General features: G+C 43.1%; 1 protein-coding gene across 1 annotated transcript in view; it reads right to left on the reverse strand.

The window, feature by feature from the left end:
• The window catches only part of AGPS (alkylglycerone phosphate synthase), a 1624661-nt gene that overhangs the window by 414969 nt on the left and 1182863 nt on the right, over positions 1 to 26829 (reverse strand). Inside the window, exon 15 of the mRNA XM_044075311.1 lies at positions 129 to 198. Within this exon, the coding sequence (XP_043931246.1) occupies positions 129 to 198 (70 nt within the window). The remainder of the gene's footprint in view (positions 1 to 128; positions 199 to 26829) is intronic.

Raw genomic sequence — 26829 nt, forward strand, 5'->3', positions numbered from 1 at the left:
ATTTACCATCGTTGAAGAGTAATGCACTTTGGGGCATTTAAAATCAGTCATGCTTAAGCTGTATCAGCATATTTTAGATTGATGTAGTACATAAATGTACAATCAGCAAAGATGTGTGACTGACTTACCCGAAGGTAAGCAATGACAAATGTCAGCATGTAGCCTCTCTGACCGTTATCTTCTCCAGCCGCCAGACCTCTACAATTGAAACAGCAGTTAATCATCAATAATGTTTTACTTTATAAAATGTCTCCTAAAGTAAAAGCAGTCTTCAAGTCAAAAGTAATCATTAAGGGGGAAATATATATTTCTCATGTAAGAGATTAGCCTGTTGGTAAACAAAATAAACAACAAAAGATCTGGCAAAAGAACAAAATGAAGGGTAAACACTAGGCAATACATACTTTTGCAAGGAGACAATGTAACATCAATTCTGTATACTGATGCTTTGTCAAAATGCATCAGGCTTGTACCCCTCACAATCTACATTATTAGTGTCCTGTTATTTAATAAACTTATTGGTGCTTTTTACCCCATGATGTCTTGCAGATACTTCTACCTGCAGTAAAAATGACATCCAATATTAAAGGGATACCCAGTATGTCAGTATTACAAATACATTTAGAAAAGTGAATGCTAGTAAAACCTGAAAATTAATACCATTGCCCTATTTAGCCATCCCCAGCATTGCACAATTAATTTGCTTGTGACTCCTTTGATTTTTTGTAATGTTTACTTTGTTGTACACAATACATGGATGCTGCCAATCTGCCACATGGGTTTTACCACTTCTGTGCTCACCTAACAGAGATATGATCTTTTCTGAAAATTTTATACAGTTAGTTCAAGCAAAACATCAAGAAAGGAATGTTTATAAAAGGGTGGAGTGAAGAAATGATCCTTGGAAAGAAAACAGCATGGAGATTTTACTGAAAAGCTACCAACACCTGTGCAGGGGGAGACTTTTGTACCTTTCTATAAAAGACACCTTTATAAACATGCCATTAACTTTATATGCCAATATAGAACAATCACATTCCTAAACATATCCTTATAAAATATGGCCACTTGCCTTCTCTTTTCAGTTCCTTTTCCATGGGAACCAACCTTTTACATTCCAATCACCAAGCCTCTTACTTGTTGGCCTTACACTGCCTGGTCAGACATTCGTCTGCTTGGTGAACTTTTCAGCACTTCCATAACCTATCTGCCTTGATCAGATAGCAAAATCTGAGTTCTAAATGAGCTGTGTTCTACCAGATCATGTATAAATACAGTATCTAAACTTAACTTGCGCATCTATTTTAGTGAACCTACTGTACAACAGTACTTAACTAATACTTTATCTTTTTATAAAATTAAACTTGGAATTAACTGATGCAAAGCATGCATACGTTTTGCCTTTTAAAGAAGCCAGAAACTTTTAACTGAGATCTGGTGTCTTGTGGTAGTGAAGAGGTAAGAGGAACTCAGACATCAAAGAGGAACACACCAAGTCCAACTGTACTTCCAGTTATGGTCTTCCAGCTCAATAGCTGAATGACTTACTCAAAATAAGGAAGCATTTAAGTGGTGCTGGAGGCATTCACAATACCAGTCATTCATAATTCAGCCTTGCTGGTCACTACCCTACACACAACGCACACCTTTTTGTATCGGCATGGAGTGCCACTGAGGTAGGTAGATTTTGCTCTTAATGCTTCAACTCAGATACTCAATTACTTCAAAAGAATTTCAGCATGTTAGTGAGTCACCATTTCTAAATGTGAGCATCAGTTTGGAGTTATTTCCACAAAAATATTTTTAAAGTACATCTAGTATGGAGCTGCTTTTCCCTGAATCATCTCACACCAGATAATTTTGACCCGACTACCCTTGGTTTTCCCCCACCAGCACCACCCCAAAAGCCACTACCTACTTCCAGTTAAAAAGAACTGCATTGCAAGTATGTCCTGTTTTATGCCATGTACCATGTGCTGCCAAAACGTCAGCTCTGTTCCTAGATGTTGCTGTGCACACCTATTCTCAATTACAGCTTTTTTAAATTACTGACCTGAATGACATGCATATTGAAGTTGTATTTTTCACATGTAACTTGTTCCTCCTTTTCATGTGGCAGTCTATGGACTGAATGTACAAGTTTGTAAATGTGAAGAGCTATAGAACAGTGTTCTGCCTACGCAGCTCATCCCAGCTTAACATTTTAATCAATATACTTTCTGAATTTTAGGAATTGCTGGCGTGAAAAGAGAATTTGGAATTCTAATTAGATACAACATAGAATTTCAAATGGGCTACTTAATACAATGTAAGTGAGAAATTATATAATAACAGTACTATGTGTTTAAGAAGCACCACAACATGTGTCTTGTCGGCTGTTTCTATGCACATTTTTTTTTCTAAGATTAGCTGTTCTTGTTTGAAATATCTGGTAAACAGTTGAATACAGGTCAAGATTCTAACATTTTGTACAGACATATTGCAACTTACAAAGAAACGTAACCTGGGAAGCAAAAACCTAAATGTAATGTCCCTACTTCCCCTTCCAGTCCTGCTAGCATTTTACCACACTATCTTACACAGACCCAGGGCATTAGTTCAGTGTTTAAAACACAAAAGTAAAGTGCACCGGAAGGGAAAACAAGCTTATTTTCTGCAGTCATTTTTGTTACCATCTTACAACCCCTATTTCACTATGAGATATATAATCTATCAACTTAAATGCCTACTAAACTTTAGTGTCCATGAGAAATTACAAGGGAAAAGAAGTTAATAGGTGGGAAGGGAACATAAGCATTGTTAAGTGACCAAAACACTTTTTTTTTTTCTCTCTTAACTTGCTGAAAAGATGGACCAGTACAGAAGTTATGCAGGATTCGCAAACAGTCATTTTGTTTTACTCCCACACTGCAGGCTGCACCATACAGCACAATTTAAGCGAGCAAAACAATGATCTACCTGGCATGTGCCTCTCGTATTTCTAAAATGTGGGTGAAGTAATGATACGGGGTGGGATTCATAACTAATCCTTTATTTTCTCACAACTCAGCCTGTGCCATGCTGCAAAACTATTTTATTTATTATTACAGTATAGCAAAGGATAACTGCCTGCACTTAAGGTACTTCAGAGTAACAAGATACAGATAAGCCACAGTAATTCCCATATCTCCATGCTAGAGGCTTTCTAGATGAAAGTATAAGCATCTTAAAGGAAAACTCAGCACATATCTCTCCAGAAGCGCATTGGTCTAGCAGCAGTGACATCCAGATAGTATGCTGGATGTCCCGGGCTTGAGTCTCAAATAAGAGCTCATACTACCATTTCACTTCAATGATTCAAACACTGCCTAAGCAAAGGGCTTTCCCTGTATGTGTGTGTGTGTTTGTAGTTTGTCTAATAACAACAAGGAAGCACAGTAAAGTATTACCAAGTTATGCTGGGATACCTTGACAATTAAGGTAAATCATACAGCAAACTCATTATACAGCTAGTCTGCATACTGGCTGGTGATCACGGCACCATCTCTATCGCACAGTATGGCATGACCCAGTGGTACAACATCCATGAGAAGGGAAGATTAAGTAGCTTAAAGGCAGGGATCTGTTAAAGAAGCAGAATACTCGCATCAGGCCCCCGTCACAAGATGGAATTTCAACTAACAGATGTTCATGCTGCAGTGGAGAGGATCCCTTTCCTGTTGGGTCAAACAGTCATCCTGCATGTCAAAAATTATGGTGGGCAGCCAACCACAGTGCAGTGAAGCTCCTCAACTTAGAACACTGCATACATTTTACTTCTTTACTGTTTGCTAACCAAGCATGAAGGCTGAGCCATGATGAGCCCATTACAGCTATGTCCCTGGTAAAGCAACAAAAATGCAATTGCAAAAGTACAGGCAAACAGATACAAGGAAATACTGAAATAGATTCAAATGCAGCACTTAAATCTAACACAATGCATAAACATAAGCAAAACAACAGTAGGTACAAAATAACATGCACTGAGGTAGTAAATTAGATTATGCTGAGAAGACTGGACAAAAACATTAACTTACAATACAAGTTAAGCCGTATGGACAATTTTGTACGACACCGAAGGAGAGAAAGAGAGAGAGAGAGAGACAGTCACATCTCTACTTGCTGTGCTACTTAGGTTAAATCATTCCATCTCATCATACAGCACCTAAATATGACAAGACTTGTGCGTTTATTCAGTGGATAAGGACATGGTGCCATAGAGAGGGGGATTCACTGCATGTTGGCCTGGTAAGAGACATGGGATCAGCCTAAGCACTTTGATTCTGATGGACTTCACCTCTGTCCCTAATTTGTTTCTTTTTTTAATGCCTCTTCAAAAAAAAAAAATGTAAAAGATGAAAAAAAGCAGGTGCACTAGTGAAGTTACTAACTGCCAGAAATGTCAACAATTAAATGGGTTACTCAGACATGTTTCTCTGTTTCGAAGATACTGACATATGCCCCATTACTGAAACATGTTTTAAATTGTAAATTCAAACTCAACAATAAATAAATAATCCTACCTTCCTAGACTTTACCAGCTGAAATGATCATGTGATAAACAACATGAAATCCATAAAAGTAGACTAGAATGCACCCTAAATGATCTAATAAATTGCCACAGAGTACTAGCAATGAATTCCAAGGTAGTTCTGTATTAATGAACACATACTGGTAAGATATGCTAACAAGTACACAAATTATTACACTGGATGTCTGTTAATCTGCAAATGGAGAAACAAGACTTTTTTCTGTTCTTCTTTTCTCTTTTGCTGTCATAGGAGGTTACTAGGGTAATGGCTGGGGCCTACCAAGCCTAGCCAAGAGTGTATCCCCGAAAAAGAAATCTCATTCAGCACCTGCCACCCCTGTCAATGAGGGACACAGGTAGAATCCCTGGGGTAAATTTGTGCTTTTCCATCCACTCATCAAGGTTGTGTTTAAAGAGGGTCACAGCAAGGTACTCTGACATGTTAAAATACACCTGCACCCTATTTCAAACCCAGGACCATTGCAGCCGAAAAACAGTGCATCAACCCACCAAGCTACACAGCCATACCTCTCCTCAAGAAAATGGTGTGCAGTCAAACTGACAGGCACATGTGCTTACTCCTACAAGTAGAACACACCTGGCCTCTGTCCTGTGCATAATTCTACAAGTAGAGCATACCTGGCCTCTGCCCCTTGAATACTTCTACAAGTAGAACACACCTGGCCTCTGTCCTGTGCATACTTCTACAAGTAGAACACACCTGGCCTCTGTCCCATGCATACTTATACAAGCAGAACACACCCGGCCTCTGTCCCGTGCATATTTCTACAAGTAGAGCACACCTGGCCTCTGCAGGTGATACAGCAGTAATTCTAGCACCATGCAGGTAAGTGTGTGAGTGTGTGTGCCTTCTGTGAAGGTTAGGCACCGGGCTGGCAACTCGACACTGTAAAAATCCACTGCCAATCAATAGCGGACCAGAGAAAAGGGAAAAGCCAAAAGTCTTTTAGTATACCACATGCAATAATATATCACTATACACTTAAACAAAAGTTGTGAGATAATTTATTCACCACCACATAGGGCACAATATTAAATATACCATAGTCTAAGACAACCATCAGCTATGGCTATTAGAGTCTTTTTAATGATGGTAAAAAAGAAGTTATGTACTCACCATAACGTTCCATCTGAGTAGTTATACTTCATTTTTCTGCAACCTGTGGGTGTTCGGCTACGTATCGGATCCAAGCCGGCAACTTTTTTTCTAGCATCTGCTCCAAGCTCCGAGCTCCTCCCCTACCCATAATGCACTACCACCTCCTACCTTCCCTCAGATTGAGTTTGCTGCACCTAAATACATAAGCAACTCTGCCCAATGAACCATACCTGTATAGACAGGACAAGGTCCGGGGGACAGAGGGATGGAAGGTTGCAAAAAAATGAAGTATAACTACTCAGATGGAACGTTATGGTGAGTACATAACTTCTTTATCTGAAGTAGTTAACTTCATTTCATCTCCAACCTGTGGGACAGAGTTAGGGTTACCACCTGTCCCACTTTGCGAAAAACAGTCCCTCTTTGGGCAGTTGTCTCCTGACAAAAAATTGTAAAAATGGCAAGTATCCTGAGATTTTAGGACAAAATTATTTCCTATATTTTATGTAATAGTTGCATAAAACAGTTATTCTGTATCTAAAATACCTAAATGTTATAAGAAACAGAATAAGCAACTAAAATGCTACAAGAATAAGCTTTTATTTAGGCAAAAAAGTTAAGTTCTGTCCTTTGTACTGACCGTGGGTATGTGGCAGCTTGTAAAATCTGATGTTTGTACCAAAAATGTCCCACTTTGGCCATTTCAAAAGGTGATAAACCTAGACAGAGTTCCCAGCTGCTCCAATCCTGGGAGATCCCTATGGAAGGATATTCCTGAGCACCGCAGAGCCAAATGATGCTCTACCCCTAGAAATCAGATCTAATTTGTAATGGGAAATGAAGGTATGTGAACTGGCCCAGGCCTCTGCTGCACAAATGTCGTCCAAAGGAACCCTAGACCAAAAGGCAGCAGATGTCGCCACAGACCTGGTAAAGTGAGCTTTAACAATACCAGGAGGAGATGAACCTTGTGCTTTGTAGACATGCGAAATGCAAAGAGTAATCCATCTGGCCAAAGAAGCCTTAGAAATAGCCTTTCCCAGAAAGGCTTTGGAAAAGGAAACAAAAAACTGGTCAGTCTTGCGGAATGATTTTGTTCTATGAAGATAGAAGCGAAGTTGTCTATGAACATCTAACAGATGAAGTTTGTATTCACCCTTATTTTGGAAGTCAGGAAAGAAAACAGGCAGATTAATGGACTGGTTTATGTTTGCTTCAGATGCCACTTTGGGTAAGAAGGAAGGATTAGTACGGAGAGAGATCCTATCCTTATGGAAGACCAAATAAGGAGGCATGGCAGACAGAGCTTGAAGCTCAGAAACCCCCCTAGCAGATGTAATGGTGACAAGGAAAGCTGTCTTCCAGGATAAAAATTTTAAATCCACCAAAGCTGCAGGTTCAAATGAAGGAGCCACCAATGCCTGTAGGACAAAGGTAAGGTCCCAAGGAGGCACTGAATCCTTGACAGGAGGACGCAACAGAAAAGTGTCTTTAAGAAAGACCATACACAGCCTAGAAGAGGCTAATGCAATGTTGTCTTCACCAACATGAAAATTAGAAATGGCTGCCAATTTTACTTTCATTGTGGAGGAGCTAGCTCCTTGCTGAAAAATGTCAGACAAGAAATCCAACACCGCTGGAACAGGGGCTGTAAAGGGATCTAGGTTTCTCTGTGAGGTCCAAATGGAAAAACGCTTAAATTTACTGCGATAAAGTCTCCTAGTGGAATCTTTAAGAGAAGCCACCAGAATGAATTTTACCAGGGATGAAAGACCGGAAGTCCTGGCAATCAACGGAACTGGAGCAACCAAGCTGTCAGTGGATGGGCACCCGAAGGACTGGAGATTAGATCTGGGCAGAGATCCAGAATGCAAGGAGGAGCTAAGAGATGAGACCAAAGGAATGAGAACCAAACCTGATGAGGCCAGAAAGAGATAATGAGGATAACTTTGCACTGCAGTCGGCAAGCTTTCTGAAGAAACTTTGGAATGAGTGGCAATGGTGGGTAAACATACAGAAGCCCGGGGGGCCAAGCATGGACTAGAGTGTCTCTGGGGGCTTCCCCTGGTGAGGGAATCAGAGCGAAGAACTCGCTGCACTTCGCGTTGGAAGGAGATGTGAAGAGATCGCAGCAAGGCTAACCCCATACAAGGAATATCTCCTCCGCTACTGACGGTTTCAGAGACCACTCGTACGGCATCAAAATAGCCCGACAATCTGTCCGCTAAAATGTTGGAGCGTCTCGGGATGTGCTTTGCTATCAGAAACCGACTAGTGGAGATACCCCATTCCCACACACTCATGGCCTCGCGACATAGGGGATAGGATCTGGTTCCCCCTTGCTTCTTGATATACCAAACAACTGACATGTCTGACTGAATTGCAATCAATCCGAGGAAGGACAGTGTGAAAGGCTTCCAACGCTAAAAGCACTGCCCTCATCTCTAGAACATTTATGTGCAACTTGGTCTCTGACTGGGACCATGTGCCTTGGACTGTCCTTCCCGAACAGTGTCCCCCCCGCCCGAGTTGGGAGGTGTCCGTGGTCACTGTGACTTGGACTGGAGATGGCACGAAGGGGCATCCTTCTAATATTTCCAGTGAATTTAACCACCAAAGAAGGGACATCCTGCAGACGTGACTGATCCTGATCGGAAATTCCATGAGCAGGTCTAGCCAAGACCATTGAACAGCCAGAGTCCATTGAAGAACCCGCATATGAAGACGCACACAAGGGAGAATCGATATAGAGGCAGCCATGGAGCCCAGTCCCCGGAGAAAGTACAGTTTTGTACCTACCATAAATGTAGATGTCCGATAGGAATGCATCTGCAGTCCTTACAAATGGGTTGTCCTGTCGTCAGGCAGCCCTTCGGTCGGCCGGATTCCAAAGTCTGGGTCTGGCCTCGGCTGGTGTCGCGCTTCACCCGACGTCATAGCTGCAGTTCTTCGGGTATAAAGGCATCAGCCGACGCCATTTTCCTCAGTGTTTCTTGCCCCAGATGCCAGGTGCCCTCTTGGATGGCTAAATTTGGATAAATGCCAATGTTTCCAAATAGTAGAGAGCAAACACATAAAATAAGCATGTATGTACATATATACAAACAAATACACCATAATAGATCCCCCCCAAGCTAGCTGAAGGATGGCAAATACCCTAGGAGTACCACAGAGGGGAAGGCGGGTGGGTAATCCTGACTGCAGATGCATTCCTATCGGACATATACATTTATGGTAGGTACAAAACTGTACTATGTCCTTCAAGGATGCATCTGCAGTCCTTACAAATGGGTAGAATACCATAGCTAAACTAGGGGAGGAGGAAAAAATGAAAGATTATGGTGTAGTTAGGCTCGCTTACAAAACTGCAGTGGCAAAACCTGCTCGGGATCTAGAGTATAAAGGTAAATTGTAATGCTTGGCAAATGTATGCACGGAGGTCCAAGTAGCAGCCTCTATAATGTCCTTGGAAGCCACTCCTCGTAAGAAGGCTGTGGTAGTGGCTGTAGCCCTTGTGGAGTGAGGCCTGATGTTCTCTGGAGTTTTCTTTCCATGGTAGGAGTAACAAAATCTAATACAATTTCCTATCCATTTGGAGATTGTCTGCTTTGAAATTGGTTTTCCTTCCTTTCCTGTTGCATATGCTACCAGAAGCTGGTCAGTTTTTCTATTGGACTTGGTCCTGTCCAGGTAGTAGCGTAATTGTCTATGTACATCCAAGGTATGCAACAGTCTTTCTCCCCTGTTCTGAGGGTTGGGGAAGAATGTAGGTAGGTGGATAGCCTGATTTAAAGACACTCTGGATACCACCTTAGGCATAAATGTAGGATTTGTTCTCATGGACACTCTATCTTGATGGAAGATCAGGAAGGGTTGCACTGCCATTAATGCCTGTAGTTCAGAGACCCTTCTTGCTGAGGTGATTGCCAGCAGGAAAGCAGTCTTCCAGGATAAGTATTGTAATTCTGCTGTTGCTGCCAGTTCGAAAGGAGGAAGTGTCAATTTTTCTAGCACAAAGTTCAAGTCCCATGCTGGCATTGGTGGTTTCCTGGGAGGTTTTACATTTTTATTTCCTCTTAGAAACTGCCTGAGCAGAGGATGAGAGAAGACAGGAGGATCCAAGCTGTATTCTGCTGAAATGGCTGATGCATGTATCTTGATGGAAGAATAGGACAGGCCTGTATGGAAGAGCTCTGCCAAGTACTCCAGGATGTTGGCTATGTTTACCAGTGCCACATCTTCTCCCTTTGCAGTACACCAAATGAGATATCTTTTCCATTTTGCTGCATAATTCTTTCGTGTTGAAGGTCTACGAGCCTCAAGGATTATGTCTTTAACCCTTTGGGATAAATTTGGGTTAATTGTTCTTATGTAATGTTCCAGGCAGTTAGCTGCAGAGTTTTCAGGTTTGGATGCAGGATGTTGTAGTTGTTCTGTGTTAACAGGAATGGGATCAGAGGTAATGCCCATATTTGTTCCCGAGACATGCTCCTCAGCAATGGGTACCAATGTTGCCTTGGCCAGTCTGGAGCTATCAGAATGATCTTCGGACGTTCCTCTTTGATCTTCAAAAGCACCTTGTGCATCAAAGGAAGTGGTGGGAATGCGTATGCTGTCAGGTTCTTCCAACTGAAGGATAGGGAGTCCATCTTCCAAGCAAGTGGGTGGTACGTCCTTGTGCAGAATCTCTTTAGCTGGTGATTGAGTGGGGATGCAAATAAGTCTATTTGTGGTAGTCCCCATTCTGTTGTGATGGCTTTGAAGATGTCCGGATGCAGCATCCATTCGTGGGCATCCGTGGTAGTTCTGCTTAGTATGTCTGCTAGGATGTTTTCTTTTCCTGGTACAAAAATTGCTTGTAACTGAATGTTGTAGCTCAGAGCCACATTCCATAGGTCCAGTGCCAGCCGACATAGAGGGTATGAATGTGTGCCTCCCTGTTTGTTGATGTACCACATAACTGTGGTGTTGTCTGTCCTTATCATCAACTGACCTTCTTGGAGAAATGGTCTGAATGACTGGATTGCCAATTTTACTGCCAGCATTTCCTTTAGATTTATGTGCAGGCAGCTGGTCTTGAGTCCATAAGCCTTGTACGCACTTGTCCAGCATGTGTGCCCCCCAACCGAGGTCTGATGCATCTGTCGTGATGGTTTGGCTTGGTTGGCTGTTGCAGAAGGGCAATCCTGTGTTTGATTGACATGCCTGAGCCCACCATAGGAACTCTTGCTTCAGGCATGGGATTATTGGAATTTTGGTTTCTAGGCTGTGCTTGTGTTGAGACCACAAATTCTTTAGGTACCACTGTAGCTTTCTCATATGCAGCCTGGCATGAGGGACCAGAATTATGCAGGATGCCATGAAGCCTAGGGCTTGCAGTACTTTCCTTGCAGTTAGATGGTTCTGCTTTGTTAATGCCAAGAAGTAGAGAGGTAGTTGTTCTTTCTTTTCTGCAGTTAGGAATGCCATTTGTTTTGATGTGTCCAGCTCTGCACCCAGAAAGGTTATTCTTTGGGATGGAATCAGCCTTGACTTTTTTATATTGACTGTATATCCCAGTGCTTGCAGCAGGTAAATGACTCTTTGTAAGTCTTCTGTTAGCTTGCTTTTGTTGTCCGCTTGTATCAGGCAGTCGTCCAGGTAGGGGTAAATTTGGATTCCCTGAAGTCTGCAATAAGCAATTACTGATGCCAGGCATTTTGTGAACACTCTGGGCGCAGTAGATAAGCCAAAGGGCAATGCTGAGAATTGATAATGCTCTGATCCTGCAAGAAATCTGAGGTATCTTCTGCAATTTGGTCGTATGGGGACGTGCAGGTATGCCTCCTTGAGATCTAGAGTTACCAGCCAAGACTCCTTGCCCAGCATGGGAAGAAGCTGCTGTAGGGTCAGCATTTTGAATTTTGGAACAATGAGGAATGTGTTTAAAGCGGACAGGTCGAGAATAGGCCTCCATTTGCTCTCTTTTCTTGGTACCAGGAAGAGTCTGGAGTAAAATCCCTTTCCTTGTTCCATAGATGGTACCTTTTCCACAACTCTCAGTCTTAATAATTGAGATATTTGCTTTAGAGCTTCTGCCCTTTGAGTAGGTGGTAGGTTTGGCATTCCTCTCTTTGCTGGTAGAGTATGGAAATGGAACCTGTAACGTTGGTCTATAGTTTGCAAAATCCATCTTTCCCTTGTGATGCAATGCCAGTTTTTTGAAAACAATGTTAACTTTCCGCCTAAGGGTGCTTCCAGTTGTTCCCTGGTAGGCGGTGTCACAGCCAAGTCACTGTGATTGTGTTGTTGCAGTGGCTGTGGCTGCGTCTGTGCCTCGCTGGTTGTTACCTTGCCACTGGCGTCCCCTGTAGGCACCCCTGGATTGGTTTCTGCCTCTTGTACGCCTATTCCTGCCTCTCTGTGTCTTAGAGGAGTCCGGAAAGGACCAATTTTTGGAGGGCCAGTTCCTGCTAAACCTTGGAGGTTGAACCTGTAAGAAATCTTTCACTGTTTGTACAGATTTCGCCTTCTCTTCCATCTTTTTTAAAACCTGCTGTGCAGGGGAACCAAATAAATTGACTTTGTCCATGGGAGCATCTAAAAGCTTTGATTTGACATGGTCTGGTAATGCCTGCTCTTTCAACCATGCATGTCTCCTGATAACTGTGCCAGTCATGGCTGATCTAAAGGAAGCCTCCAGTGCATCATAGCCGCATTTTAAGGAATGGTTACTAACCTGCTGTATGTTATGTACCATTTCCTGAACATATTTCTTATCTAAAGATTCTTCAGAGGATAGCTTTTTAGTTAACTGGTCTAGCATAAACTCTTGATATTGAATCATATGAAATTGGCAGTTCAAAGCTCTAGCTGACAAAGTAGCAGAGGTGTAAACTTTTTTACCCCATCGCTCTAAGGACCTGGATTCCCTTTCAGAGGGGAGGGTTTTTTTAGTAGATGTAGTTGCTACAGCTTTAGGGCCCTGGGAGATAGTCTCTGGATCTGCAAAAGGAGCCTTGTATAAATGGTGATGAGTGTCCGGGACCCTGTAGAACCTATCGGGCTTAGCAGGGGCCGGAGGTAATGAATCAGGAGCAGTGCAAGCATCATTAAATGCATCATCTACAACAGAAAGAACTGGAGGTATAGCTAAAGGCCTATGCTGTGGCAAATGTAGAAAGGTTCTAAGCCTTTTTCTGGAGTCTGAGAAATCTTGGCCCTGCCACTGAAATTGCTCCCTCATAGCATGCAAGGTTTCCCCAAAGGAAAATTCCTCAGGTGGAGAGGCTGAAGGAATGGACTCTTCAGCATCAGAGTCTTCGTAAGGAGAATAAGGAGCCTCAGGAGGGTCTGTATGTTCTGAGTCATCAAAGGAATCATCTGTGGATACTGGCTCTGGGGGCTCTGCTCTAGGCCTCTTCTCTGGAGGTGGATGAGAGGTCCTGTCTGGATGAGGCTGGGATCCACGAATTAAAGAAATGAGATCCTCAGCCAAAGAAAGCATATGGGAACTCGTGCTGGGCCTGTGAGAGGGGCTTGACAGGCACCGTTTTGAAGCTTTAGCTGCTTTAGCCCTGGCAAAGGCCTTAATAGACATGGCTGCAGGAGGCCTAGCAGCTCCACGTGCAGGGGTTGAAATATCCAAGGGAATAGTGTCTGATAATTCCTGAGAAACCGCAACTGCAGGTTGGATTTCAGAAGCCGTTTCCACCAGGATAGAAGAGGCCTCGGTAGAAGGCATGTTTTCGGCTGGGGAAAGAACCGCTTGCTCGGTTTCAGCCGAAACCGAGACACTCGTGGTTGGCTTAACCGCGGTTTCGGCCGAAACCGCAGACCGCGAGTGTCGGTCCTTTTCCCTGCGTTTTTTGGTTATTTGTGAAGTCGGAGGATCCGACGGCATGATATAAGCAAAATCAGAGCCGAAAAACTGTTCTGCAAACTCTGTCCAGCGTCTAAGCGTCCGTCGGTTAAAAGAAGCACAGGCTAGACAAGCTGCTACGTCGTGGTCTGGGCCTAAACAAGGTAAGCAGTAAGAGTGGAAATCTTTATGAGGTATTTGTTTCCCACAAGTTAAACAGTTATTCACTTTTTCTGACATCGGCTGAGGCAAGAAAGAGTCCCCAACGGGGTACTTAGCTTTTTAGAAGTCTTCGAAGTAGTATTCGGTAGTAGTAATCTCTGGTTCTGACCGACCGGCACTTGCGAACAGCTTCTGCTTCGGGCGGCACGCGGCAAGAAAGACTGAGGAAAATGGCGTCGGCTGATGCCTTTATACCCGAAGAACTGCAGCTATGACGTCGGGTGAAGCGCGACACCAGCCGAGGCCAGACCCAGACTTTGGAATCCGGCCGACCGAAGGGCTGCCTGACGACAGGACAACCCATTTGTAAGGACTGCAGATGCATCCTTGAAGGACATCCTTGCTCGCCTTTGGAGACTTGAAGTTCGCTATCTGAGCTATGTGGCACCTGAGATGTAAGATCCTGTCTGGAGTTAAGAATACTTTCATCTGCGAGGTGTCTAGCCGTGCCCCAATGAAGTCTAAAACTTGTACTGGTTGCAATTGGGATTTCTGAACACTGTCTGCAATCCCCAATAGATCTGGCAACCAAATGAAGTAGTCTCAGGCCAGACAAAGCAGATGCTTATTGGGCGCAGTGAAGAGCCAGTCGTCCAGGTAATGAAATACCTGAGTACCCTGAAGCCTCAGGTGAGCCGCTACAACTGCCATTAGCTTGGTGAACACCCTGGGGGCTGTGGTAAGACCGAAGGGTAGGGCTCTGAACTGAAAATGACTGGCTCCCAGCCGGAAGCTCAGAAACCTCCTGGAGCTTCTGTGGATCTTGATGTGGTAGTAAGCATCCTGGAGGTCTAACGAGCACATCCAGTTGCACTCTCGGAGATCAGGTAGAATGGACTGTAGGGTGACCATCCGGAATTTCTGTTTGGCAACAGGCAGGTTCAAAGTTGACAGGTCTAGAATGGGCCTGAGGTCACCTGTCTTTTTTGGTACTAAAAAGAACCTTGAGTAGACGCCTGATCCGGACTGGTCGGGGGGGGGGGGGGGACTTGTTCGATGGCTCGTTTGAGAAGCAGCTTTGAAACCTCTAGAGCTGCGGCCTCCCTGTGGGCGGGTGGAACATTCGGGAGGTTGTTGTTGTTGTGTCTTTCGGCTTTTCCCGGTTAGGGGTCGCCACAGCGGAACTCTGGTCCGCTAATGATTGGCAGTTGATTTTTACGTGCTGAGTTGCCAGCCTTAACGCACAACCTTCAACGAAGGTACGCCCATTCACGCACATCTCCACACAGAAAACGCTCCAGCTGAGAGTCGAACCTGTCAGCGTCTTACTGTGAGGCGACAATGCTACCGCAGCACCACCACCGGAACATCCAGGAGGTGTTTTGGAATATTTGGAGGGGCAACAAATGGGATAGTGTAACCTCTGGATATAATCTGTAACACCCGGCAATCTGTCATAATGGACTCCCATGCTGCTGGGTCTAAGAACAATCTTCCCCTGACTGCCTCCAGAGTAGGACAGCTGGGCAACCCCTCAGGGCTGTGACCGGGTCCATCAGAAAAAGGTTCCCTAGACCCAAAATTCCTGGGACCCCCTCTACCTCTGGGTTGGCATTGATCCTGTCCCCCTCTGCCTTTGGGGGAATAGTTGTCCTAAGAATCCCAGGAAAACTGAGATTTTCGGAACCACATCTTCTTTTGCCATCTTTGATTCCTAGAGAAGGACCGCTGAGGGTTAGAGAAGCGGATCCCAATGGCAGACAAAGTCTTCCAGTCCTTTTCGCTCTGGACAAGTGTGTCGCGTACTGTCTTCCCGAAAAGGGAAGAACTGTCATAGGGAGCGTTTACAAATGACACCTTCAAAGGGGCCACAAATTGACACAACCTGAGCCAGGCATGACGCCTCATGGCTTATGCCTGTCTCAGCCTCCCTAGCTGCTCCTTCCATGGCATGGGAAAGGAGCCGCATAGACGTATTTGAGACTGACTTCAGAGTAGACATTTACGCAGAGAACAACTGTTTGTCCTGCGGCGATAAAGACTCTGGGGGAGCCCAGCAAATTTCAATGAAAGGTCTCGCTGAAGCCAGATTACATGTGCCAAATAGTTCAGTGCACGGATTGAAAAGGTCACTGAGGAATAAACGCGCTTCCCAAACCTATCCACCGACCTGGACTCCTTGTCTGGAGGCTGGACTGAGGAACTCTCCTGTGCTAGTTCCTTCTTGGTGGCTGCTGCAACCAACATAGCGTCAACTGGGGCTCCTTTTGACCAAGGTTGTTTGTCGGAAGGGGGGGATAAAATTTTGTCGGGGCATTTGGGGATGGGCTCTACGGTGTCAGGCTCCTTCCATGCCCGCGTGGTGATAAGGTCCGCCAAGGGGTCCGCTGGTGGGGACACCCAGGAAGCAGATGGGCCCATGCCAAAGGCCTCCAGGAGCACTGACTCATCCCCAGAAGGTTTTGGGGCTGACCAACCTCCCCTCTGGTGGAGGATCTCCATGATTTCTCAGAAGGAGACATCTTCGGGAAGTGACCTGGGGGAACCTTCCCCTTCATCTAAGTCAGTGTCTGTAGTGAGGGACTCGTGGGAGTCCAAGTGCCTCCTTTTGCACTTGCGCTAACGGTGACCCTCTTCAGTGGGACTCTCAGAAGAGGACGTGAGCCGCAGGGGGTTCTTCAGGGGAAGAAAAGTACAGTTGTGTACCTACCATAAATGTAGATGTTTGAGTGTATTCACTGTTGCAGTCATTACAATTGGGTTATCCTGCTGGCAGGCTACCCGCAGTCGGCCTGAATTCCAAAGTCCTGGTTCGGCGTCAGTTGCTGTCACCTCCTCCCTGGTGTCAGTGCGCCAGGGGAATAAAAGATGCAGACAACGCCATTTTCTTCAGTTTTTCTTGCCCCAGATGTCATGTGCCCCCAAAAGGGTAGGCTAAATTATGCCAATAAGCCTGCATGCAGTAAAATAAACTCTTCCTTCATCTACAAGCAAATACACCACATATGTTGTATAGAATAGAGAAGTACAGATAAGTCCCAGCAAAGGAAAGGGGGATGGTGGGTGGGTAACCTGGACTGCAACAATGAATACACTCAAACATCTACATTTATGGTAGGTACACAACTGTACTGTTCATCGTGTTTCACTGTTGCAGTCATTACAATTGGGTTGAATCCTAAAGCTAAGGTTGGGAGGCTGGGGCTAAATAGGATTAGAAGAGGCTATGAGGCCCTACAGAACTGCAGTGGCAAAGCCTGCCCTGGATTTAGAGTAGAGAGGTAAGTGATAGTGCTTCGTAAAAGTGTGCACTGAACTCCAAGTTGCAGCCGCTAAGATGTCTTTGGTTGGTACTCCTCTGAGGAAGGCTGTTGAAGTGGTTGCTGCTCTGGTTGAATGTGGCCTAATGCCCTTAGGCACTGATTTGCCATGCTGTGAATAGCAGAAACGAATGCAGTGGCTTATCCACTTTGAAATAGTCTGCTTTGAGATAGCCTTTCCTTGTGATCCTGCAGCATATGCCACTAGAAGTTGTTCAGTCTTTCTGAAAGCTTTGGTTCTGTCCAAGTAGAAGCGTAGCTGCCTGTGAATGTCCAAAGAATGCAGACGTCTCTCACCCTTATTCTGTGGGTTTGGATAAAAAGTAGGCAAATGAATTGTTTAGTTCAGGGCCACACTGGACACTACCTTAGGCATAAATGTCGGGTTTGTCCTCAGAGAAACCCTGTCAGGATGGAAAATGATAAAAGGGTCCACAGCCATGAGTGCCTGTAACTCTGAGACTCGTCTTGCAAAGGTTATTGCTAGGAGCAGAGCTGTTTTCCAGGATAAGAATTTTATATCAGGTGTAGAGGCTGGCTCAAAAGGAGGCAGTGTGAGTTTTTCCAAGACATAATTGAGATCCCATGCAGGTATTGGGGCTCTCCTTGGAGGTCTTATGTTTTTGGCCCCTCTGAGGTACTGCCTTATTAATGGATGAGAAAAAATAGGTGGTTCTATATTGTAATGAGCTGAAATGGCAGAGGCATGAATCTTAATTGATGAAAAGGATAGGCCTTTGTCCAGCATCTCAGTTAAGTATTGCAAAATCTGAGGAATATTTGGTACAATCGTGTCAATTCCTTGTGCCTGGTTCCAAGCACAGGATCTCTTCCATTTTTCTGAACAAGATTTTCTGATGCTAGGCCTCCTGGCCTCCAAAATAACATCCATCACCGCTTTAGAGAGAGGTGTGTTTTGAATGGTTACATCATCCGTCATGCTGCTAGATTTAAGGTCCTGAGTTGGCTGTGCAGGATCTAACTGTTTTGTTGGGTCAATAAGTGAGGAATTTGAGGTAATGTCCAGGCTTGGCATTGAGACAAGTTCTTTAGGATTAGGTACCAGTGCTGGCGGGGCCAGTCTGGGGCAATCAGTATAATTTTTGGCTTCTCTTGTCTGACCTTTAAGAGTACCTTGGGGAGGAGAGGTAGTGGAGGAAAGGCATAGTTTTTCCAGCTGAAAGATCGAGCATCCACTCTCCATGCTTGCTTGTGATAAGTCCTTGTGCAGAATCTCTGTAGTTGGCAGTTGTGAGGGGAGACAAAAAGGTCTGTCTGGGCATCCCCAGTTCCTTGTTATCATGCTGAAGACTTGTGGATCCAATTTCCACTCGTGGGGATCCATTAGGTTTCTTCTTAGTTCATCTGCCAGAGTATTTATCTTTCCTGGCAGGAACTGTGCTTGCAGATGTACTTGGTAAGTCAATGCTGTGTCCCACAAAGTCATGGCTAGTCTGCAGAGGGGGTAGGAATGTGTGCCTCCCTGCTTGTTTATGTACCACATGACTGTAGTATTGTCCGTCTTTATCAATAGTTGTCCTGGATGAAATAGATCCTTGAAGGCTGTCAGGGTATTCTGAACAGCTAACATCTCTTTTTGATTGATATGTAGATGCATTTGGCTTGCAGGCCATGTGCCCTGAATACATCTTCCTGCCATATGGGCCCCCCAGGCATAATCTGATGCATCTGTTGTTAATGTCTACCTGGCTGTGGGTAAAGTGAAAGGCTGTCCCTTGTTGTGGTGACAGGCCTTTGCCCACCATTGAAACTACTGTTGCAGGCAGGGAATGAGAGTAATTATTGTATCCAGGTTGTGGCATTGTTGAGTCCAAACACTTTTTAGATACCATTGTAGTTTCCTCATATGCAGTTTTGCATATGGAATTAGCAGAATGCAGGATGCCATGAAGCCCAACGTCTGTAGAATTTTTCTTGCAGATAACTGGGTCTTTGTTGCCAACATTTTGAAATAAGTAGTCAGTTGTCTTTGTTTGTCTGGCGTGAGATAAGCCATCTGGGCAGTTGTATTTAAGCTTGCACCCAGGAATATTATCTCTTGAGAGGGTACTAGTTTTGATTTCTTTTCGTTTACTGTGTACCCTAGGCATGTTAGTAATCTTTTTACAAACGCCAGATGCTGTAGTAGAATGTCCTTGTTCTCTGCTTGAATAAGGCAGTCGTCCAAGTAAGGATATATTTGTATTCCTCTTTGTCTGCAAAATGCAATTACTGGTGCCAGGAATTTTGTGAAGACCCTGGGCGCAGTAGATAAGCCAAAGGGCAGTGCAGAGAATTGGAAGTGCATTGAGCCAGCTATAAATCTGAGGTATCTTCTGCATGATTGTCTGATTGGGACATGCAGGCATGCCTCTTTTAGGTCTAAAGTCACAAGCCAAGCCTTCTTGCCCAGCATGGGCAGAAGCTGCTGCAGAGTCAACATTTTGAATTTTGGAATATCCAGAAATGTGTTTAGAATAGACAGGTCCAGTACTGGTCTCCAGGTTTTGTCCTTTCTGGGCACCAAGAACAGTCTTGAGTAAAAATCCTAGTCCCTGCTCTTGCTGTGATACTCGCTGAATGGTCCTCATGTCCATGAGGGATGAAACTTGTTTTTGTGCCTCTGCCCATTGATTGTGGTCTGGCATACCGTTTGCCCTTGGCAGGGTGTGAAAATGGAACCTGTAACCTTGTGACACTATATTCAAGACCCATTTGTCCCGGGTGATCATGTGCCAATTTTGTGAAAAAAGTGCTAGTTTTCCCCCTAAAGGAGCTGCCAGCAGATAAGTGCTTGGTGCTGGCAGGGGAAAGTCATTGAGACTGTTTCCTGTATGGCTGTGATTTATCTTCTCCACCTTTGGAGGTAGACGTAGCCCATAGTTTAGACCTGTATGAGCCTTGGGGCTGGGATCTGTCTCTGGGGCGTCTGTATCTGCCTCTTTGTGGCCTGTCTGACACTGGAAAGGACCAGTTCTTTGTAGGCCAGTTCCTGATAATTCTGGGAGGCTGTACCTGTAAGAAATCATTGACTGTTTGCATAGATTTAGCTTTATCCTCCATTTTCTTCAACACCTCTTCTGCTTTAACACGAAACAAGGTATCATGCTGTAATGGAGCATCTAATAATTTTGCTTTAACATGATCAGGCAGATTCTGTTCCTTTAACCAAGCATGCCTCCTAATGACAGAACCCGTAACAGCGGCCCTGCAGGAGGCCTCCAGAGAATCAAAACCACATTGCAAAGTATGCTTTCCCACTTGTTCAGCTGCATGCAATAAATCCTGCATTTCTTTGTTTTCTGCACATTCAGAATTTGTCAACATTTTCTGTTTAAGTAGTGACATAAGATATTGCTGATATTTAAGCATATGAAACTGACAATTTAAAGCCCTTACAGCCAAGGCAGCAGAAGTGTAAATATTTTTCCTTCATCTGTCCAGGGTCCTTGAATCCCTATCAGAGGGGATAGGGTGTTTTGCAGTGGAAGCCTTGACCCCTTTGGGACCCTGATAGATGGGTCAGCAGCAGGGTTTTTATAAAGAAATTTATGTTAATCAGGAACCCTGTAGTATCTGTCTGGCTTAACAGGAGCTGGTGGTAAAGAGTCAGGAGTCAGACCGGACTATAAAAATACATCATCTACAATGTCTAAAACAGGAGGAATAGCAAGGGGCCTGTGTTGAGGTAGTAAAAGGAAGTCTCTGAGCTTTTTCTTAGATTCTTAGTAATCTTGGCTCTCCCAGTGGAAGTGCTCCCTCATAGTATGCAGGGTCTCCCCAAAAGAATAATCCTCAGGAGGAGAGGCTGAATGGATAGATTCTTCAGCATCAGAATCCTCATAAGGAGGAAGAGAGTATTCCTGTTCAGAAGAGGAATCAGAGGAAATGGAAACCTGATCTGAAGATTCATATTCTGTCTCTTGCCTAGGCCTTTTATCAGGAGGGGGATGGGAACCCCTGATCAAAGTAATTAGGTCTTCGGCCATTTTAAGCATCTGTTTTTTAGGCATGGAGGCCTGTCCAGGGGAATGTTGTACTTGTTTCTTTGTCCATAGAGGTGCTTTAGTCTGTCTTTGAAGCTGAAGTCGTTTTCACATATAACTGTGTAGGCCTGAAAACACCCTCAGAAGCCGATGCCTACTCAGCGGCTCCGGACCCATCTGAGGGAATAGTTCCCGAGGGTCCAATACCTTGAGTTTCCAGCAGCCTAGTTGGCTCCACGTGAGAGTCAGAAATGGCCTGTGGCTCTGAGGCAGCAGGTGTCAGGGGCTGCGAAAGCGCCTCACTGAGGTGCCGAGGCCAAGGCAGATTCCAGCATGGATGCGGGGAGAAGGCCTTTAGCTACTAATTTGGCCTTCCGATCCCTGAGGGCTCTAGGACTGAACCCAGTGCAGACAGCACATTGTGTTGACAAATGTGACACTCCCAAACAAATAACAAACAGAGTGTGACCATCAGCCGGGGAGAGCTTATGGCCACACTCTGTGCATTTCTTAAACACAGATTTTGGCTGATCAGCCATGGTCCTGCACCAAAAATCACAACCTACTAAATCACCACACACAAAACACACGTAGGGGAAGGGCAGGCCTAATAACTACTCTACTGAGTTTTACAACAAAAACTTTTTTTTTTTGACTAACTGACGAACAAGCGATATACTAGTGAGGGAGGAAGGGAAATAATTAACTCGGGCATACAAACAGACTAAGTATTAAGAAAACTTGCTATCCCTGAGCTCAGAGCGGAGACGACCATGATGCACACTACTGGCACGGCAAATGATATCTGGGGGAAGGTAGGAGATGGGTAAGGGAGGAGCTCGGAGCTTGAGCAGATGCTAGAAAAAAAGTTGCCGGCTCGGATCCGATACAGATCCGAATACCCACAGCTTGCAGATAAAATGAAATTAACTACTTCAGATCTACAATTAATACCTCGTAAAGATCCATTTAACCCATCAGAAAAGATATCTAAACTTGAGGCCATTACTAGACTAATGGTAAGATCAGGAAACTAACTAGTAACAAAATAATAATCAGTCCTCCTAAAGCGGACACTAAACAGCACATCCTAGCACCGTAAATCCTCCATCATAGTTTTTCTTGCATTTTGTAATTTAATTAGATAGATCTATGCTCAAATATTTCTACAGAAAGACAAGATGAGTCAACTATCAAACAACAAACTTGCTTAAATAAAGTCAATGCTTTTTAAATGCCTGTAGTATAATAGCAGAAATCACTGGTGTGTGTACACACACACACACCTCCAGTGGCAGCTGGTGACTTCAAAACGCAACTGAATGGCTGGGACTCTATTACAGCAGACCAATCACCATTACTGGTGATCAAGCAAAAGATGAGGTCATACACTTTCATCCACAGACTGCCTTTGTACCCACTCATTACAAAAACTTTACAGCCAATATACATCTCAGATGTGAATATTTTCATGGATTATATGTTGATTTTATAATATCATTTATATGTGCGTGTATGTATATGCATGTGTATATATGTACACATTATATCAAAGTCAAAGTAAACTGTCATTTAGACACCACAAGTGAAGTCTAAATGAAATTACTTGCATCATGCTCGAATTAAGACAAATACATACATACAATTACACATGCTTAGAAGAGAGAGATACACATACACAAAATTATATGTGCATCAGACCTAACATTTACCTTTCTCTTAGTTATATTACTTATTACTACAGTTATTCTATACAGCCCTATAGCAGCTGATTGATTCCTTATTGCACCTGTACTTATTACGCAATATAATTTTCTTGTTTTGTATATTATGAGAATGTCTAGTAGTTTGTATTGCACATAATTTTCTTGTTTACTGATAAGTTGGTTGTAATGTCTTATTGTTATTGCACTATTGTTTGGTCATCACAAGACTTGTCAGCATCTCGCATCCCTGAGATTAATACCAGAGTTCAAGAGTCTAAACGCTTGAGGGAAAAAACTGTTCTTGAACCTGGTCGGTTTACAGTGTATGCTGCAGTATCTTCTGCAAGACGACAGGCATGTGAACAGTTCAAAAGTGGGGTGTGTGGGATCACTTGCTATTTTTGTTGCTCTGTTGTAAGAACATACAGTGTATAGATCCTTTATCTCAAGTTTGGATCCTGTTATTTTCAACACAACTCTATCTTTTGTAGGGCTTTTTAATCTGCAGCTGAACAGCCTCTGTACCACACCGTGAAGGTGCACGTTGGGATATTTTCTGGTGCCCCTGTAGAAGGTGTATAGAATGAGGGAGGAAGGCTTGCTTTCCTCAGTCTCCTCAGAAAATGCAGGCATTGATAGGCCTTCTTTACTATGTGACTGATACTTGTTGACCATGAAGGATCCTCCACTATATAGACCCCTCCCAAGAATTTTGTGTTCTTTACCCTTTTTACTTCTTCTTTCGGCATTCCCGATTAGGGGTCGCCACAGCGGAACTCCAGTCTGCTAATGATTGGCAGTAGATTTTTACGGTGCCAGCTCAACGCCCAATCTTCAACGAAGGCACGCCCTATGCATGTCTTTCGAATGCCACTTGACCGCAGGGAGAACATGCAGACTCCACACAGAAGGCGCTCCAGCCGAGAATCAAACGGGAGAACCTCTTGCTGTGAGGCGACAACGCTACCGCTGCACCACCGCGGCTTGTTCTTCACACTTTCTACTACTCTCCATTTATCATGATAGGACAGTGAGCTGGTTATGCTCTCCTGAAGTCTGTTATGATCTCCTTGGTTTTGCTGACATTGAGGTCAAGATTATACCTGGCACACCAGTCAGAGAACTCACTTCTTCCCTGTAAGCCTTTTCTTCTCCTTTGCTGATGTGGCCCACAACTGTAGTGTCATTCGCAAACATAATGATGTGGTTGGTGTTAAATCAGTCTTTACAGTCGTGGATCAAGATAGTAAACAGTAGTGGGCTTAGCACACAGCCCTGAGGTACTCCTGTGTTGACATGATGCTCTTTGAAGAATTCTTGCCACACATACTCTTGTGGGGTCTTCCAGTCAGAAAGTCCAGGATCTAGTTACACACATGGTTATTAACACTTAGGTGGACAAGTTTTTCTATTAGCTGTTGTGGGATCACTGTATTAAATGCTGAATTGAAATTAATAGACAGCATTCTGACATAACTATCCTTATTTTCTAGGTGTGCCATTGTAAGATGCAGTACAATAGAGATGCATCTGCGGTTTGCCCGGTATGCAAACTGCAGTGGATCAAGCGCTGTTGGAAGGTTTGCAGTCGGGTGTTTTTTAATCAACCTTTCAAAGTTTTTCATGATGACGGACATGAGGGCCACTGGTCTATGATCATTAAGGCTAGAGGGAGTGGTTTTCTTCGGTAGTGGTATAATGTTTGTGTTTTTAAAGCACTTGGGTACCTTTGCTTGGCTGAGGGAGATATTAAATATATTAATCAGTACAGTGCTTAGTTGGTCAGCACAGTCCTTTAACACCTTACCCAAGATGTTGTTCAGCCTGACGGCCTTTCCTGGATTCACCTGACACAGGGCCTTTTTCACCTCAGCTTGGTTTAGAATGAGCACTTCATCTTCTGGGTCTGTAATAAGTAGCATTGCCTTGGAGCACTTCCTCTCCTTGAATCTGTTCTAGAAAGTGGTCAGTCTGCCCAGGAATTCTGTGCTGTCCTCACATTGAGCTGATGTCAGTTTGTTTTCAGTTATGGCTTGTACTCCCTGCCACATACTCGTGGAATCCCTCATATCCTCATGTCGATGAAATGGTTTTGTACTTTCTTTGCACATTCTTCATATTTTTCATATTCTTTGCCGCCCTTATCCCTCTTTTTAGATTTGCCCTTGCCACCCAAAGAGTATCTTTGTCATTCAGCTCGTATACTTTGCCTGTTAGCCATAGCTTATGGTTTGCTCTTATGATGATGTGGTTATTCACAGTTACATCTTCTACGCATATATATTATATGCCACCACTGTTTCTGTGTATTCATCCAAGTTGATCTGTTGGTCGACTGTAGCAGCCTCTTTAAATATGTTCCAGTCCAGTTTGTGTTCTCGAATCAATCAATAATATACATATGTCTGTGTGTGTATATGTGTATATATGTGTATCTATATTATATATATATATATATATATATATATATATATATATATGTGTGTGTGTGTGCGTGCGTTTGTGTGTGTGCAGTTTATTTAAATTAGCTATATGTTAGGAGTGATTAATTTAGGGTGTTACATCATACCGTGATTTACACACTGAAGGTGCTTCTTTGCATGAAAGAAACTGCAAAACATTTTGGTATAATTGTTTGCCACATTGACTTATTTTTATCCCACTTATACAAGCTATATAAGAAATCTGATTTTTGTTTTTCAATTGCTTTTATTTGCACTATACACATTAGTATTTGATTTGTTACAAGAAATCAGCTGATGTTTTTCATTTTATTTCTTTTTGTCACATCACTGATAGGTAGCACTGAAGCAGGCTTTTTGGCCAAAACCATGTTTGCTGCATTTTCAATGTTTTGAACCATGGTGTGTTGCTGGTAGAGTGAATCTTCACAAATTAGGTGGCGTTGGCTCTTGCTTTATTTTGGACAGCTCATACACCATGCATTTCGTGCATCATTGTTACCATGTATATTATATATGTAAATACACACACATACATATAATATATGTGTGTATGTGTATGTATATATATATATAGATATATATATATATATATATATATAGATAGATATAGATATATATAGATATATATATAGATAAGAGAAACTGTTGAAGTGAAGCAAAACAACCAAAAACAAAAGCAGGAGGCAAGGCAGTCAGGAATAGCACCAAAACTCCAAGTCCAATAGTAAGTTGAACGCAGCTTTATTAAAATCCAGTAGCGTTTAAATGAGAACTGCAACATAGCAGCAATCCTAAAGTTAAAAAGTTACATGAGATAGTATTTTCAGAATATGTTTGTTTATACTTTCATAATTTTCATAACACTGATTTATATGTATATTTCACTAGACAAGTCTACTATTTCTTTAGTGTGATCTAGTGAAAGAATTTTAAGTCACAAAAGAAGTTATTTTACATTAGTTGCAAGTTAGAATATATATGTATCCATATAACTTGACAACTTTTAATTTTATAATTTATTTAAATCTAAAGTAGATTTCAATTTTCAATTTTTAATATGAAGGTTGTAACATTGTGCTTATAACTTGATGTTTTTTATTTTTATGTTGATGTAAACGCTAGATTTTATTTTGCTGATTGTGAATTTAAAGTGAAATAGCACACTAGAGGAAGTGATGTCATTGCCACACCTCTGATTTCCTCTTAAACATTTGGCGCTAATATTCACTTTGTTTGTTTGTTCTGAAGAAGCTGCAACTCTTTTTTAGCAGCGAAAACTCTACTGGATTTTAATAAAGCTGCGTTCAACTTACTATTGGACTTGGAGTTTTGGTGCTATTCCTGACTGCCTTGCCTCCTGCTTTTGTTTATATATATAGATATATACACACACACTTGTACAAGCACAAACACACATAAATGAGGGAATATTACATCTATAAATAGCTTTACACACATTTTCTGCATTTATTTATGTAAGGGGAAAGAAACACAGGCAATTTCAAAACAAGCAAGTTATACAGTGTTCTGGATGTGTGCAGGTCCAGTGGAAGTGTGAGGTATTGGCATAGTGAACTAAAACAAATATTTCATGGATCAAGACAGTGGTATTGGCACAGTGCATAATAAAGGTTATCAGACATTTCACTAATCAAGTCACTGATCACAGTTGCAAGGCCTG

The sequence above is a fragment of the Protopterus annectens genome, chromosome 6.part0, assembly GCF_019279795.1.
Source record: "Protopterus annectens isolate FY-2018-M chromosome 6.part0, PAN1.0, whole genome shotgun sequence".
NCBI lineage: Eukaryota > Metazoa > Chordata > Ceratodontiformes > Protopteridae > Protopterus > Protopterus annectens.